The following is a 17,845-nucleotide window of genomic DNA, read 5'->3' on the forward strand; positions in this document are numbered from 1 at the left end:
GTAAAAAAAAATTTGTACATTCATATGATAAATAATCGTTAAAAATTAGAACATGTCCAATAGCACTATTATAATTGTTAAATAATATATCTACAAAAAGTAAAGCGAAATAAAGCAAAAATAAAGCAAAGCAAAATTAAATGAAATAAAATAAATTGAATTAAATTGGAAGAAAGAAAAAATATAAAATAAACGGAAAGTAAAAAAAAAAAAATAAATAATAAAATAATATTTTATTAAATTAAATGAAGTACAATAATAAATTGTACTAAGGACAAAAAAAAAAAAAAAAAAAAAGAAAGAGGAGAAGGAAAATGAAAATGAAATAAAAGCCAATAATAAACTTAAAAAAATAAAATAAAATAATAAAAAAGTAATAAAATGAACGTTATAAAAAAAAAAGAAAAGTACATAACTTCAAAAAAAAAATATTAAGGAACATTAAAGAAGAAAAATCCTTAATAAACATTGAAAAAAAGAACAGGAATGAAGAAGCATATTTGAAAAAAAAAAAGGATTTTTATATTTAAATACGTAAAAAAATATAAAAATACATTCCACAAGTTTACGTCAGTATATTAATAAACAAGCAATGAAGAGTAACCCATAAGAAGCAATGGGTAGGTACTATTAATTGGACATTTACATATAATAATATTTATTCCCATTCAGCATTATCAATTTTTAAATTTTGTATAATAATTTTGTATAATAATTTTGTATAATAATTTTGTATAATAATTTTGTATAATAAATTTGTATAATAATTTTGTGTAATAATTTTCTTTAATAATTTTGTTTAATAAATTTATTTTTTTTTTTACTTGTGTGTTTTTTTTTTTCATTTTTTTTTTTTTTATGAGCCTATATCTATATCATTATTTAGATAAGTAATATTAATACAAAACATGTATATGGTATTACTTGTATACGAATTCAGGGCTTCTTCCCCTCTTTGCTTATATTTCACAGCTTTGTAACGTAGCAAATAAATAATTTTACAGCGTCATAACTTCGTATCTACATAATTTTTCAGCATCATAGCTTCATCACTAAATTATTTCGAAGCGTTAAATCTTTGGAACTACAAATTTTTGTAACGTCAAATTTTTTAAACTTCAAAATTTTGTAACATCGAACTTTTGTAACTTCAAACATTTGCAACTTGACAACTTGGAGCTTGATCGAGGGAGGGACGAAATTTTTTAGTATCTTTTTATTTTCCCTTTTTGAGAAAAAGAATTATATGGTACATTTTTTTTTTTTTTTTTTGAGTGAGAAAAATTGACTCTTGAAGATTTGTCTGAAAGAAGATATATGATCATAAAAATGGATGTATCGAACTATGAGTATTTAAGATATCTAGGAATTCAAAATGAGATAAAAAGAAGAAAAATACATAAAAATTTAACTATATATCACTTAATAGATATTGTAATATTAATATTATTATTTTTTAGTTGTTATAAATTTAGTATAAAATTTTGTTATAAATATGAAAAGGAAATATTTTATAATTTTTATAAATCGTTAATAGATTTATTTTTTTTAAATATTACAAGAATAGTATATACCATCCTTTTACTTTTTTTTTATTCGAGAATAAGTAAATTAAATACATTAGAAAATGTATATGTGTTCTCAAGGCATTTCACAGGGATTCTAGCACTCACGAATTGTATAAAGATGATAAATTTTCATTATAATGTAAATCCAGATCAAAATTTTTCCAATAATTTGTATTTAAATATAGCTAGAGTGTCTATCATTATATATAGTGTACTGTCGTCCATATATTTCTACTATTGTCAGTATAAATTATATAATGTTAAGAAAAGAAACATAATAGCTGAAACGGAATTGGAAAGAATTTTACTCAGAGATATAAAATCCAAGAAGTACAAATTGTTCAATGGGGAACTAAGAAGTGACATACTAGATACAGATTGTAGTACCTTAAATAATGATACAATACCAATAGACTATAAAAATATTACAGATTTTAATTTATCGTATAGTAAGTTAAAAAACTCAGATGAAGTATTTAAGAATGTAAAAAGATGTAGAAGATGGTACAGAAAGAAATCTACTCAGATAGCGGACAATGTAATTGGAGGAAAAAACATAAATGAAGCTTTGCTTAAAAAAAAAAAAAAAATTATTCCCATGAAAATAATGATGAAGATTGTGCTTCTTTTAATGCTAATATAAATTATTTAGAAAATAAATTAACATACAAAGAGTTTAAGAATATTTTGTTACCCTATTTATGGCCTAGTAGAAGAGTAGATTTAAAAGGAAACAGTTTAACGTTGCGAACTTATATAGTGTTCATAATTTTATTTATCATTTTATCAAAAATTTTTAGTGTAATTTCTCCCATATATCTTGGTATAGCATCAAATGAGGTTTTAAAAAAAAATATGACAAATTCTATTTATTTTTTGGCATTATATGTAACCTTTTTTTTTATATCCAAATTTTTGAAGGAAATGTGTGGGATATTATATTCACAAGTACAGCAGTCTGCATTTATCGAATTACAAGAATCAATATTTCAAAGTTTTCATAATTTATCGTATGAATGGTTTTCAACAAAAAATGTTGGAGGTATAATGAGAATAGTTGATAGAGGCACTGAAAGTGCTAACAGTTTAATGAATTCTTTATTAATGTATATCATACCAGCAACAATAGAAGGAGTTGTAACATGTGTTATATTTGTATTTAAATATAAGAATAGTCTCTTAGGTAGTGTACTTTTTATCGGTTTAACATTATATATATATGCTACAATAAAAATAACAAAATGGAGAAAAAAAATTCGAAGTAAAGCAAATAAAATGGATAATGTATATCATGATATAGCACATGATTCTTTGACAAACTATGAGAATGTAAAATATTTTAGTAATGAAAATTTTGAAATAAAACGATTTTGTAATGCTTTGTCAAACTATAATAGATATAACCTTAAAATTTTGAACAGTTTAGGTATTTTGAATAGTATTCAACAATTTATATTAAATAGTACTCTATTCTTTACCTTATTATGTGTTATATATATGATAATAAAAGATGGAGCAGATAGTGGAACATTTATAAGTGTTGTTGTATATACATCCAATGTATTTGCCCCGTTAAGTATATTAGGTACTCTCTATGCAAACATAGTAAAATCATTTACAGATATTAGTGACCTTACAGACATTTTGAGAGAAAAAATTGATATGTCTGATGACTCTGGATTAGAACCATTTGCACTGACATCTCATGAGAAGAAGTTTGGTGTGAGTATTCAATTTATTGATGTTAATTTTATTTACCCTTCTCAACCATTACACATGTCTTTAAAGGATATTAATATTTATATACAACCAGGTACAACATGTGCTATTGTTGGTCATACAGGTTCAGGAAAAACTACCATTTCGAAATTGTTATATCGTTTTTATGATGCAGAAGGAGAAATCAAGATAGGTGGTAGGAATGTATGTGATTATACTAGAAATTCTATTAGAAATGTAATAGGTATAGTACCACAAGATACTATTTTATTTAATGAAACTATAAGGTATAATATTTTATATGGTAAATTAGATGCAACTGAAGAACAATTAATACAAGCGGTGAAATCTGCACAGTTATATGATTTTATTGAATCACTACCAAAAAAGTGGGAAACACTAGTGGGAGACAAAGGTGTTAAGTTATCAGGAGGAGAAAGACAAAGAATCGCTATTGCTAGATGTTTATTAAAAGATCCAAAAATTGTTATATTTGATGAAGCTACTAGTTCCTTAGATTCAAGAACAGAATTTTTATTTCAAAAAGCGGTAGAAGATTTAAGAAAAAATAGAACATTAATAATTATTGCGCATAGACTTAGTACCATTTCTTCATCGGAATTAATTATATTATTAAATAAAGGAAGAATTATAGAGAGAGGGACGCATCAATATTTGTTAAAACTCAATGGTGAATATACAGAGATGTGGAACATGCAATCACGATCAAATGATTTATACACAGATAATACTTCTTCATGTAATGATGAAAATAAAAGTCTACCACGTACTAAGAAAACAACAAATTCTTCTAAAAATGATTTAATGACTAGCTGTAGATCTGGCAGTGCACAAAATAGTGTCTCAGGTAGTGACGCAAATAACAATTATTTTGATCATAGTAGTAATAAGGGCGTCTGTGGTAGTAGCAGTAAGGACATCTGTGGTAGTAGCGGTAAGGAAATCTGTGGTAGTAGCGGTAAGGAAATCTGTGGTAATAGCAGTAAGGACCTCTGTGGTAGTAGTAGTAAAGGAGGAGAAGAGGGTGGAAAAAGTGCCAAGAATAGCAGTAGTACGAGCAGTGTTTTTAAAAGCAGGAGCAGTGCATATAGCGGCCACGGCGCTCATAATATACACAAGATGCAAAACGGCAGAGGTATGCGCAATTACAACCATAGTGCATATGACAGCTACAATGTTAACACGAACAGTAATGAAAATAGTGTGTACCGCGCTGGTAACAAAAAGGAAAAGGAAAAGGATAAAGATAGTGATCACAGTGGTGATAGCAGCGGTAATAGCAATGACAATAGCAATGAAAATAGTAATGACAATAGTAATGATAATAACAATGACAATAACAATAACAATAGTAATGATAATAACAATGACAATAACAATGACAATAGTAATGATAATAACAATGACAATAACAATGACAATAGTAATGATAATAACAATGACAATAACAATGACAATAACAATGACAATAACAATGACAATAACAATGACAATAACAATAACAATGAAGGCAACGATAGCTATAATGATAGCTATAACGATAGCTTACGTGGAGATAGCGGTGTTAACAGCGGTAGGAGCGACAACAAGGATATGACTTATGAAGACAAGTATGGCGACAAGATTGACGCCAATAGTGAACATAAGGATAGAGGTAATGACTTTAGAAACAGTAGCACTAGTAGCAACAATGAAAGTAGTAGCAACAATAATATGAACGATAGCCTTAGTGGAAATAATATTGGATACAGTAATATATATAACAGTAATTATAGCGCTAAGGATGTAGAGGGTAAGAGTAACCATGGTGAGAATACCATAGACGAGCAGGCGAGAGACAACAATCTTAGCGCCAGTGATCCTATCGGAAATGACATTAGCGGCAATAACATTAGCGGCAATAACATTAACAGCAGTAACAATAACAGCAGTAACAATAACAGCAGTAACAATAACAGCAGTAACAATAACAATATCAATAACAATTATAATACTCGCTATAGCAGCGTAGATGATGATTACGGGTATAACAGCAACAGCAACTATAATGGGAATGATGTCAGATACAACCTGGGGAGTAGTACGAATGATAACAACGTTAATAATAATGATCGAGACGAGGACAATTATTACTGAAACGAAGGGATATAAGTTGGTAGCAATAGTTATACACATGTGAAAATTAAAAAAAAAAAATTTTATTCACATTGAAATATCATTTACAATAATTGTATACGCAGAGCTGTATTATATTAGTGTCCCCTCAAAAGATGCTGTTTATGGTATAATTGAAAATAAATAAGTAAAGCTGTGAGTGAATAATTAATTAAATGGTAAAAATTTGATAGAGAAAATAATAACTCTATATAGGTCAGATATACAAGTAAATATAGTTTGCATATATTCACAAAATTTTTTTTTTTTTTTTAAATTCATTTACATTTGAGTTAATAATAATAAATTTTATTAATTTCTTGGATAAGACACTCTAACAAAGATATTAATTTTCATTTGTATGTTTTTCATATTAAATTGCACACTTATTTTTGCACAGGAAACATCGTTTCGTATATTCATGCTCGTTAATAAATATTGCTTTAACTCCCGTACACACATACAAAGATGCTTACATATGTGTATATATACACACATGCGTAAATACGTACCTGGTTAAATACATATTTAAACACATATATATGCTTATACGTGCACATAAATATGCATGTGCTCGTGTTGGTTAACAGCTTTTAAATTATGTTTCATGTAAATATACTTGGTCTACTTTTACTCCCAAGTTTTTACATTAATTCATTAATACATCGTCATAGTAGTTTCATAATTTCCATCATTTGGTAAATATTAATTGTTCAATGATGGAACAGTACTTCAACATAAATAGGTGACCATAATTTCTTTTTTCATACTATGTAAAATTAATTCGTTGTACCATTATATATACGTATATATGCATATGTATACATATACATATAAATATATATATACATATACATATATATATATATATACATATACATATATATATATATATATATACATATACATATATATATATATATATATACATTTGTGCACAATTCAGGCGCCTCCTAATTTTTTTAAGCGTATTTCTTTACATATATATAGTTATTATAATGTAATTCGTATTTATTTTTTCGTCCATCATTTGAATAATTTTTAAAACTCACACATAAGTTTAAAGTGAAGTCATTATGGAATTCGTTGAAAAAACAAAAAATATATTTATATATATACACTTATATTTATACATATATATAAAAATATATACATACACATGTAATAACGTCGCTAATTTTAAACCCCTATCGCTTAAATGTATAATTGTTACAATACCAAAGGCTAAATTTAAAGAGAAAAAAAAGAAGAAAAAAAAAGAAAAAATAGGAAAAAGGAATAGACACAAAAAATAAATAAAAAGGAAATACACAAAGATATTATGTAAAAATTAGCACCATAAAAGTACATTATAGTGGAGGGATACATGCTTTATACAAGAGGAAGGCATAAATTTTGGAGTAATATACATTTATGTGTAAATATATATATATATATATATATATATATATATATATATATATATATATATGTATATAAACACATAGTCATATTTACATGTGTACGTACGCGCGCGTATACTCGAGATGAACTACATTTAATGATCATACTCTATTTCGTTAATGAGGTCGCTAAGTGAGCATTCGGGGATGTGTTTATTTTTATTGTTTACTGTTGAAATTCTAATCTTTGAAAAGTTAGCCAACACTTGAGAACCGTTTGTACTTTCTTTTATTGGCCCATCCTCATTACCGATATATTCTTTTTCGTTCCATTGTTTGTTCCATTGTTCGTTCCATTGTTCGTTCCATTGTTCGTTCCATCGTTCGTTCCATTGTTTGTTCCACTGTTTGTTCCTTTTTTCTTCTATTTTTTCGTCCATTTTTATGTCCATTTTTTCGTCTATTTTTACTTCCATTTTTTCTTCTATTTTTTCGTCTATTTTTACTTCCATTTTTTCGTCCATTTTATCTTCCAATTTTACGTCCATTTTTTCGCTATTTTTTTCATTTTTCGTTATGTGAATGTTGTCTGCCAGATCAAGGGAAAAATTTAACTGCTCGTGCTCCTCCTTTTCATCGACATTTGCTAAACCCAAAATTACATTTTCATCATCTTGAGATAAACTGTCTAATAAATATAAAACAGAGGAATATTTTCCCACATAATTCTTAATTGACTTTAGGGTATTTTTATATTTTCTTATGACCATATTAAGTTGTTGCATTTTCGTTAAGTTTTTACTTTCTAAATATATTTTGTCTCTATTTAATAAAAATATATGTTCATTTAAATTATTCACATTATTACTTAAAGTGTTCAGTTTAGATTTTAAAATTTCTTTTTTTTCTTCTAAACATATATATTTATTTTTTTCATTTACATTTTCTTCTTTTAATTTTATTAGTTCCTTTTCCAGACTTGCTATTTTTTTTTTTTTTTCCTTTATCTCTTTTTCTTTCATGTTAACAATATTTTGAAACATTACACAAGATTCTTTCGCCATTTGTCTAAGCGTGGACGTCCACTCGCTCTCAGCAATTAATGTATCGTCCTTTATAGTTGACTCATTTCCTCTATCGCTCTTCCTTCTGCTATAACTGCCGCTATTATTTCCTATCCAATTGATCTTTTTCAATTCTAGATTGGAGTTGTAGTTCAATATATTGTCTTCTCCTTGTTCATCCACCGTATCAGAGTCAGTAATTATGAAATCTTTGTCATTGCCTAACTGTTCCGACTCACTTGTGTATGAAAAATTTAGAAGGTCACTATTTTGAATAAGATCCAAACAAATTGTAAAATTATTTTTATAAAAATTTAGTTCATTGTTAGAGTTAATATTTGAATAATGATTACAACAAGTGTTTACGTAATGATTGTCTGCTTCGTTCTTTTCTCTCCGTTTCGAATACATATCGTCCTCCTTACTACAGTAATCATCTTTTTTGTTCCTTATCTGTGTTTGTCTTTTTTTCGAATGAGCAGAACAAGTTTTGTCACTTAGAATTTTTTTTTTATTCATATGTGTATTACTGACCTTCCTTATCTTGTTTAGTTCTGGTTCTTGAGCATTGGTTGAAGAATTTGTTTGTTTATTTTTTTTTTTTTTTCTTTTTCTACTCCACTAGATTTGTCCTTGATTTGAACAATGTCATTCGTGTTATTATTTAACTCGGAATAATCGTAATCATCATGTATGTTCACCCTTTGATAACTTGTTTTGTCGAAGCTTTTCGATCCTTTTTTTTGGCTGATTGCAGTAATTTCAATCCACACACTTTTTATATCATCTTGATTGTTCATATTTTTTATATCACCTTGATTGTTCATATTTTTTATATCACCTTGATTGTTCACTAACGAATTTGTTAACTCTGCTGCTAACAATTTTACCAGCTTTTTCCATTTCTTTTCCCTAGCTTTATATATTTTTAAATTATCATCTACTTGTCTAAATTTCTGGATGGTAATTTTATATTTGGTACTTTCATTTTCATAGTAAGAATTAGTTAACAAGCGTATTTTTTTTTTTTCCTTTTTGTATTCTTCCTTCATTTGAGTATATTTATCTTTATACACTTCCATGTTCAATTTAGCAAGTCCTAACATTTTTCGTAAATTATATTTTTCTGACAAGTAAATATTTTCCTTATTTTTACAACAAATATCAAACATTTGTTTCTGTTCTTTTGCCATTTGTTCGTTCTTTGAAACATATTCATTTAACATCTTCTTCATTTTGTAAATGTACTCGCATGCCTCTTGTATAATATTTCTGTATTTGTAAATATCCCCTAAAATTTGCCAAAAAATATGCGTCAGTTCGTTTTTTAAGTTTTTTTGAAAGTCTCTCCTACTAGTGTTGCTTTGGTTAAGTTGACTGAGTTTGTCATTTGTTCCTGCTTTTGTATGAAGGTCTACTTTATTCAAGAGACAACATGAGTGTTTGTGTGTTGAACATATTTCTCCATTAACTCTGGTTATAGGCTTCATTTCTTTTTTTATGTAAAAACCCGATTGCTCATTGTTAGTTAGGAAACTACTATATTTATTATTTTCCTCTGCGTTATAATAGTATGATAATAGGTTACTAGGACTACGATAAAGGGAATCATTATTTTCGAAAATAGTTAAGTTATTCTCATTGTCACATCTACCTAGCTTTTTTAAAAGATACATTAACTGTGCATCCCTTTCATCTTCCTTTTTCTCCTCAAAGGAGTTCAGATAGAATTGTGGAAACCATATAATAAAAGGAGGATCAATGGGATCTCTTTGTGGATCATCTATTTTTTGAATTTGCGTAAAATTAGGAAATTTTCTGGAAATGTTGCTACTACAGATGTTGTCACTGCCACTGTTGTTGTAGTTGCTAATATAGCCGCTAATCTGTGCATACTTTCGGCGCAAATTTTGTAGAGCACCTTTCCATATTTCTATATGTTCTAACTTTTTTTTATAGTATTCATTAATAAGTAGTAATTTTTTGTTCTTTTCTTCTAACTTTTCTATCTTTTCTTCTACTTGTATTGCTTTTTCGAATTTTTTTATTTCGTTGCTGGGGATTTCATCAGACAAGTTATTTACACGCCCTTTGTTGTTCTTATGCTCCAGATATTTTTCAACATTTTCCTTATTTATCAGTTCCTCTTCTTCCATCAATTCCTTTTTTTCTATAAGTTCCTCTTTTTCCATCAGTTCCTTTTTTTCTCTTTCGTTTTTCATATAATCTGCTATAAAAACATTTCTTTCCTTTTGTATTTTCAAAAGTTCATTTTTGGTTTTTTCTAAATTCAATAAGGAGACTACATAAACTATTAAACAAACTAGTGAACTCTTGTCTAAAATATTTGTAATTTCCTCATCCGCCATACTATCAGTTTTTTTGCTTCGAATTAAGGCATAAACCTTATTTTGAATTTTTTCTATATAAGCAAGATTTTTAAGCAAACCTTCCTTTCTACTTCCACATTGCACACTTTTTTGCATAGTATTCCCTTTCTCATTTCCCGTTAAATTCCCTATGTCACTTCCCGCCTTACTTTCAATCCATTCCACCATTTGACTAGAAACTTCACTGCTCCATTTTCTGTGATTAAATTTTTCTTCGTTTTGTAACGAGATATCATTTAGCATTGACCTTATATTGAAGATTTCCTTTTTTATATATTCATTGTTTAAAGCGTGTTCCCTATTATTTTCATTTAATACATATTTTATTTTTTCAATAGAAGCTTGAATATGTTTGTTCATGTTGTGATTGTTATTGCATAATTGCGTTTCTTTTGTTCTATTTATAATATTTGCTTCCACGACTGTGTTTGGATGAATAGTTGTTTTATCCTCTACATTTATTTCTTCCTCTATTTTACTGATTTGACATGGTTTGTCCTGCTCGTATATAGATTTGAAATTTAAGAAGGTTTTCTTTTTTGGCATATCATTATTGTAGTTTTCTTCTTTTATTATATATCCATGTTGTTTTGTATTACTCAGCTGTTTTGTATTACTCAGCTGTTCTGTATTACTCAGCTGTTCTGTATTACTCAGCTGTTCTGTATTGCTCAGCTGTTCTGTATTGCTCAGCTGTTCTGTATTGCTCAGCTGTTCTGTATTGTTCAGCTGTTCTGTATTGCTCAGATGTTCACTATGTTTGTTATAGGACAAGATATTAACATCTTCGGCGCTTCCAAAGGTAGATTCTTTTCTATCTAGATTATAGATTGACTCCTCTGATTGTAACCATTGTGTACACCTTTTGATCTTTATATTATCACGCTCATTATACATGCTGGAATTTTTATTTTCACAATTTAGGATGTCTAAATTTAGTAATAAATCTTCTTCTATATGATTTAACTTTACTTCAAAATTTTTTCTGACCGTGATAATATTTTCTAAATATTGTTGTTTTAAATAAAATATATCTGTTTCGTATTTGTCCTTAAGTGTTGTTAATTCTTTGTTGTGTAGTTCATTAATGTTATTGATCTCTTTTTCGTGCACCTTTTTTGTTAATTGTACCTCTTCTTTTTTTAAATATAATTCCTTTTTATACATTTTTATTTGCGTTTTTAAAAAGTAAATAAGTGAATCTCCTTTTATTTTTTGACGTTCATTATTCCAGATGAATTCTAAATTTTTATCGCTCTCATCATTCAGTAAAAAATTTGATATACTATCTTCACACGTTTGTGTGGATGCATCTACTTTTGGATTTGTACCATTCAGATTAATCTCCTTATCATCCTTATGTATGTTGTTCTTCTTAACTTCATTCGTAAATTTATGCAAAGTTAAATGAGGAACAGATAAATTTTTTTTCTCATAATCATTTATATCATTTGGTTGATCATAACTCTCATCTTTGTTCATATTAAAATATTTAAAAAAAATACTGCTTGGGGTTGTACAAACTTCGCTTAAATTGTTTGAGATGCTTTTTTTCTTCATTTCTAAATTATAATTATTATTTTTAGATAAACAGAGCATATCTCTGTGTGATGGTATGCAGTTGCTTTTATCAGTCGTACTGTTGTTACTTTTGCTATGTTCGCTGATCATGTAGCGACTACTTCCGCTGTGGCTTCTGTAGAGAGGCGTGTTACGAAAATGGGACGGGATATCTTGCACATAATTAGAACTGCGTACTGTACTTACGTCATTATTGCTGTTACTCTTGCTGTTACTATTGATGTTACTCTTGCTGTTACTATTGATGTTACTCTTGCTGTTACTATTGATGTTACTCTTGCTGTTACTATTGATGTTACTATTACTATTATTATTACTACTATTGTTATTACTACTATTGCTATTACTACTATTGCTATTACTACTATTGCTATTACTACTATTACTATTACTACTATTACTTTTACTACTATTACTATTACTACTACTATTTTTTGTGCGATTTAGGCTAATGCCCTGGTCATTTCTTACACGTAAATATTTTGCCTTTGTATTACCATCTTGGTCTGCTAGCTGCAAATCATTAAGTTGTCGTCTAAAGTTATGTTCGCAGTTATTTATGCACCATTCAGAATTATCGTCGTGGTTATAAAAATCTGTTGTAATGTGTTCACCCGTTGAACAAGAATTATTCGTTAATTTGTTTATTTTTAAAGAATCGATTTTTCCTTGTTCATCTATTTTTATTACATTTTTTGTATTGATAAATGAGTTGGATATTTTTTCAAAAATATTTTCATCAAATTGCACACTACCTGCTTTCACTAAACATGTTAAGGGATCTTCACTTGACATAAAATCCGTCAACTTTTGGTCAATTGGATAAGTTAGAATAAAATCACATTCATGATGTTCAACTAGAGAATATAAAAAATATAATATTATTAATGACTGGTAACATTCTTTAAAATTATCTGTCGCTATTTGTTCATAATTAATAAAACTTTTATCAATATTTACACAACTTAGCACATTATTTATGATATTCCAATTTTTCTTTTTCTTTTTATCTGTTAAAGGGTTTATGTGAATACACCCCTTGTACTTTTTCATTACATGGGGCCATATACACTCAAATAATTGTAAGTAAATATCTCCATATTTCAAGCTCTTAAAGTCGAAATTTGTTCTCTTCAGCAGTTTTTCTACCCATACCGTCAGTTCTGCTTTTCCCACTTTGATTTCTTTTTGCATTATTGGGAAGGTCTCTACTCGCTCTAGTATTCGCGAGGGGGTGTATGCATGAGCATACGTATTTGTATTCATGTATGTGTATATGTATTTACATGTACATGCATACACCCACTTGGCCAACGTCAAATTCACAAGAATGAACTTTTTAACGTGTAGAAGGAGGAAAGATGGGAAAAATAGAAAGATTGTATAACCAAATGAACTGAATAAGCAATTCTTACTTTTTATAGTATATCATGAAAAATTGTCTTTTTTCAAATGAAATGTAAAAATTAATATACAAAAAAAAAAAAAAAAAAAAAAAAAAGAAACGTGGAATAATAATACAGAAAAAGTGTTACATTTTCTAAAAATGGTTAAATTATTAAAATAAAAAAAAGAATTATTTTGCAAGTTACTGGAAAAAATATTCATATATGATTAGAATGTTTCTCATGCCGCATTTTTTTTTTTTTTTTTTTTTTTATTTGGAGAACCTATAAGGCTAGAATAATACATCAACAAAAATTACAAAAGCGAAAGCAAATGCAAAAAAAAAAAAAAATTATTTAAAAATACAAAATTATTTGCAAATATTTATACACACACTAAAATATAATAAATGTATGCATTTTTTTGTAGTAACAAAATGCTACACGTACATGTGCAGCTATATCTTATTTGATGCCTTTTCCCTTAATTTTTTTTGCAATATTGTTTTTTTTTCCCTTTCGAACGTGGATTTTGTGTATGCACAACTATTTTAAAAATTTCTTTCTTCTTTTTTTTTTTTTTCTTTCTTTGTTATTTTGTGGGCCATTTTGTTTTTACTTTTTGTTGTTTTTTACTTTGCTTTTTTTTGTGCACTAATGTGTTTAATTTGTTTGTTAAGTCTATCTCTTTTGCAGTAGTAAGCTGCAAAAGTTAAAGATTTTACGAAAATAGTTGTCTACTTGTACATTTAAAAATAAATTATTTCTTCTCTGTCGTCACACATACATACAAACATACATACATAAATATATATACATAAATACATATATAAACACATATATAATATATATATAAGTCCTTGTTTTACTTCCTTACAAGGGGTAATACATAAAAAAAAAAAAAAAAAAAAAAGTGCACTACTAGTGAACTATAAAAATGTTATTATTCTTTGCAAGCCTACTGAAATAGAGTCATTTTACGCTAACCCATTTTTTTTTTTTTTTTTTTTTTTTATTTTACTGATAATAATAGTTATATAATCGTGCGAGAAAAAAGGTTACTTATGCGAATATTTTCTGATACGTTAAAAAGCACCAAAAATATTTGAAGATCATTCAAACAACTTCAACTTTTAATATGTATATGCGTACATGTACATGTGTATACACATATAATATTAGCTATATATACATACTTAAACGTTTTGAAAGCTGTAACCTCATATAATTATCCATGAATGGATCTACTCCCATTCAACCTATACTTGTAAAAGTGGTTTATGACGAATGCTGCATTTAAACACAAGCCGATTTATAACTTATGGAAAAAATATTTTTTTATAAAAATAAAAGAACAAAGGGTATGCAAGGGAAGTCATAAAAATGCTCTATTTATATGTTAGACTTTGAAAAATGTTCAAATACAACACATTGTCATTTAAAATGTTTGATGATATTTTGATTGAAAATGAGAAAAAAAATAAAAATAATAAAAAAATAAAATATGAAACATCAAATGTGGAATATAATTAAATAAAATATGACAATACAGATGAACGACGGGATAAAATATTGGTTTTATAAAAAGTTATAAATATTGAACAGACGATAATTTATTCTAGCAATGAACCATAATACGCGAAAAATACCAAGCGATTTGTTCATTTCGTTTTAATATGCACAAAATTTTATAAAAGCTTTTTTTTCTTTTTTTCTTCTAATTTTATGTGGTTAAATGAACTCCTTGGTTGAAACCCTAACCATTTTTATGCACAACGTGAATAACAAAAAAAAAAAAAAAATATATATATATATATATATATATAGGCTTTAAAATTTACTGCGTAAGAGATAAAACATATTTATGTTTTAAAAATGCATGAACGAAGAAACTTTCTGAGCTATTAACCATTTTGAGTAATCATACATAGCAACGAAATAATATTAATTTTCCATTTTAAAAAAGGGAAAGAGATATATAATAGTGACATCCTAAAATTGTTCTAAATTCATAAAGCATGAGAGTTTGCATGTATTAAGACATTGTTTTTCACTAAAATGTATGAAGGTAAAAATAGTTTTTCCTTCTTACAGAAAAATTATTTTATATACAAAACGTGAATATATACTTTCACTTCATTCTGTTTATTTACAAAGAGTAATCGGTAATTTGAAGTACCGTTCGAGGACGATTTTAAGTCGTAATAAAAATTTCGTACGTGCGCACTCGCATACAAATATATGCACTTATATACACACATATATACCCACATACATACACATATATACCCACATACATACACATTTATACCCACATACATACACATATATACCCACATACATACACATATATACCCACATACATACACATATATATCCCCATACACACATATATATGTACATATGCACATGTATATATATCTTATAAATATATTTGCAAATAAATTAACCCTATAAATTTTTAAAGGTATAAAATGTGTGGTTATAAAAAAAAAAAAAAAAAAAAATCAAAATAACAGACATATGGTAAAAAAAAAAGTAATAATGGTTAAAAAAAAATAAATGGGTAAACGATCAAATTAAACATAAGTGAAATATTGCATACACTCATATTCTCATATGTATAAATGTGTACACATAGTGCATACATGCGATTTATATATATCATCGTGACAGCGAGTACGCAAGTGAAAAAGGGATAAAATTTCACAAAAAACATGAACCCAAATTATATACCAAACTTAAAATTCCAATTGAAGCATTAAAAAAAGGTAAGAAGTAAATGTATGTATAATTATTAATAATATATAATAATTATTTACTTTTTTGTAATAATTATTGATCTTAATAGGGGGGAAAGAAAGCAAAATTGAAAAGCCCCCCAAAATTATATAATAGAGTAAAATTTGATAATGTACACCTTTTTACTCGAATGATATTTTAATTGTAGTTGATAAATATATGCGTAAAAAATGTAAAAATATAAACGCCAAAAAAAAAAAAAAAAAAAAAAAAAAGTTATAACGTATATTTTGTAGTATGTACTTAGGAAAAAAGGAAAAAAGGGGAAAAATAAGAAAATAAGGGAAAAGGGGAAAAATTGAAAAAGAAAAAATAACTAAATAACGAAATAACAAATAACAAAATAACAAATAACGAAATAACTAAATAACGAAATAACTAAATAACGAAATAACGAAATAACGAAATAACGAAATAACTAAATAACTAAATAACTAAATAACAAATAACGAAATAGCGCAAAACGGAAAAAAGTATGTATAAGAAAAAAAAAAGATGGAAAAGTATCGAGAATTTTCTGATGCTTCCACAGGAATAAATCCATTTTTACCTGTATGGGTTAATAAGAAATTAAGTTTACACGAGAAATTATTAAAGTTACTATTAGTCCCATTAGTAATATGTCGATTGTGCTTCCTGTGTTTGACGTTAATATTTATGTTTTTTTTAAATAGCATATTATGGTTGCTAATATTTCAATGTATAAAAGAATTTTTTTATCAAATAATTCAGGCAATTTACTGTAGATTATTGTTATTCTATTTAGGTTTCATATATTTAGATGAACAATATGCTAATTACAAAAGAGTAAAAATAAAATGTAATAAACAGAAAATACCATTTGCATATGATGACTATGGCCATATATTTTTATCCAATTTTACATCTTTTGTTGATGTGTTATATTTGGCATTTAGATTAAACCCCTTATTTATGATTATAAATAAAAATGGGAGTTTATCTCCTGTTTTCTTTTTTGATTTGATAAAATTATCCTTACAGTTTTCTATACCTAACAAGAAAGGACTATTTAAAAATATTGAAGAAGTACACATCTATGCAAAGAATAAAAAAATTCGTAGTATTGTAATATTTCCAGAATCAATGAAAAGTAATGGATCATGTATCCTTTTATGGAAAAATGAAATATTTACGAATTCGGAGTATGTCTTGAGAAATAAATGTAATATAATAACGTTTATATATGAAATTAATATAATTAATAAAAAACTAAATCAATTATATACTGCTCCACATACTGTTTTTCATCCATTCATACATATAACTCTTTTATGTTTTAATATTTACAACAAAATTAAAATTGTCTGGTTAAGTGAAAAAGATATTTCATGTGCTTTAAAAGTAGTTGAATTGACAAATAATGATGAGTTGGTACATTATTTAAGAAATCTAATGGGGCAGATGAAACCGACAGGAGGTACTTTAGTTAATGTAAAATCAGAATTGCTGGAAAAATTTGTGAATTACTGGAATATGACAAGAAAAAGAGTATATTTATAAAATATATATATATATATATATGTAACATATACAAGGTAGTCAATGCTAAGACGCACTATTTGTTAATAGTTTTAAGCAAAGAGGATCAAGAAATTTTTTTTCTCTTTTTTTATGAAGTTTCAAAGGCTAGATATAGCTCACGCAGCTAACTCAGTGTTTCCAGGAACAAATAAGGAAGAAAGTGTACTAAGGAGTAGAAGTAGATTAAAAAGATGAAATACAGTGCTACATGATATATAGTACGAATTTATAAGGTGA

General features: G+C 26.9%; 2 protein-coding genes across 2 annotated transcripts; both read left to right on the forward strand.

The window, feature by feature from the left end:
* Window positions 1-1,329: 1,329 nt before the first annotated feature.
* MKS88_004602 (multidrug resistance protein 2) lies at window positions 1,330-5,444 on the forward strand (the record flags this gene model as incomplete). Its single annotated transcript, XM_067217790.1, has 2 exons — window positions 1,330-2,106; window positions 2,490-5,444. The coding sequence occupies 2 exons, from the start codon at window positions 1,330-1,332 to the stop codon at window positions 5,442-5,444; spliced, it is 3,732 nt and encodes a 1,243-aa protein (XP_067072184.1).
* Window positions 5,445-16,561: 11,117 nt separating this feature from the next.
* Window positions 16,562-17,803, forward strand: MKS88_004603 (uncharacterized protein; the record flags this gene model as incomplete). The annotated part of the gene is made up of 2 exons (XM_067217792.1): window positions 16,562-17,575; window positions 17,705-17,803. 2 exons carry the CDS (start codon window positions 16,562-16,564, stop codon window positions 17,801-17,803), a joined length of 1,113 nt encoding a protein of 370 aa, XP_067072185.1.
* Window positions 17,804-17,845: the final 42 nt, after the last annotated feature.

This window comes from Plasmodium brasilianum, chromosome 12 (assembly GCF_023973825.1).
Source record: "Plasmodium brasilianum strain Bolivian I chromosome 12, whole genome shotgun sequence".
In the NCBI taxonomy this organism is placed as follows: domain Eukaryota; phylum Apicomplexa; class Aconoidasida; order Haemosporida; family Plasmodiidae; genus Plasmodium; species Plasmodium brasilianum.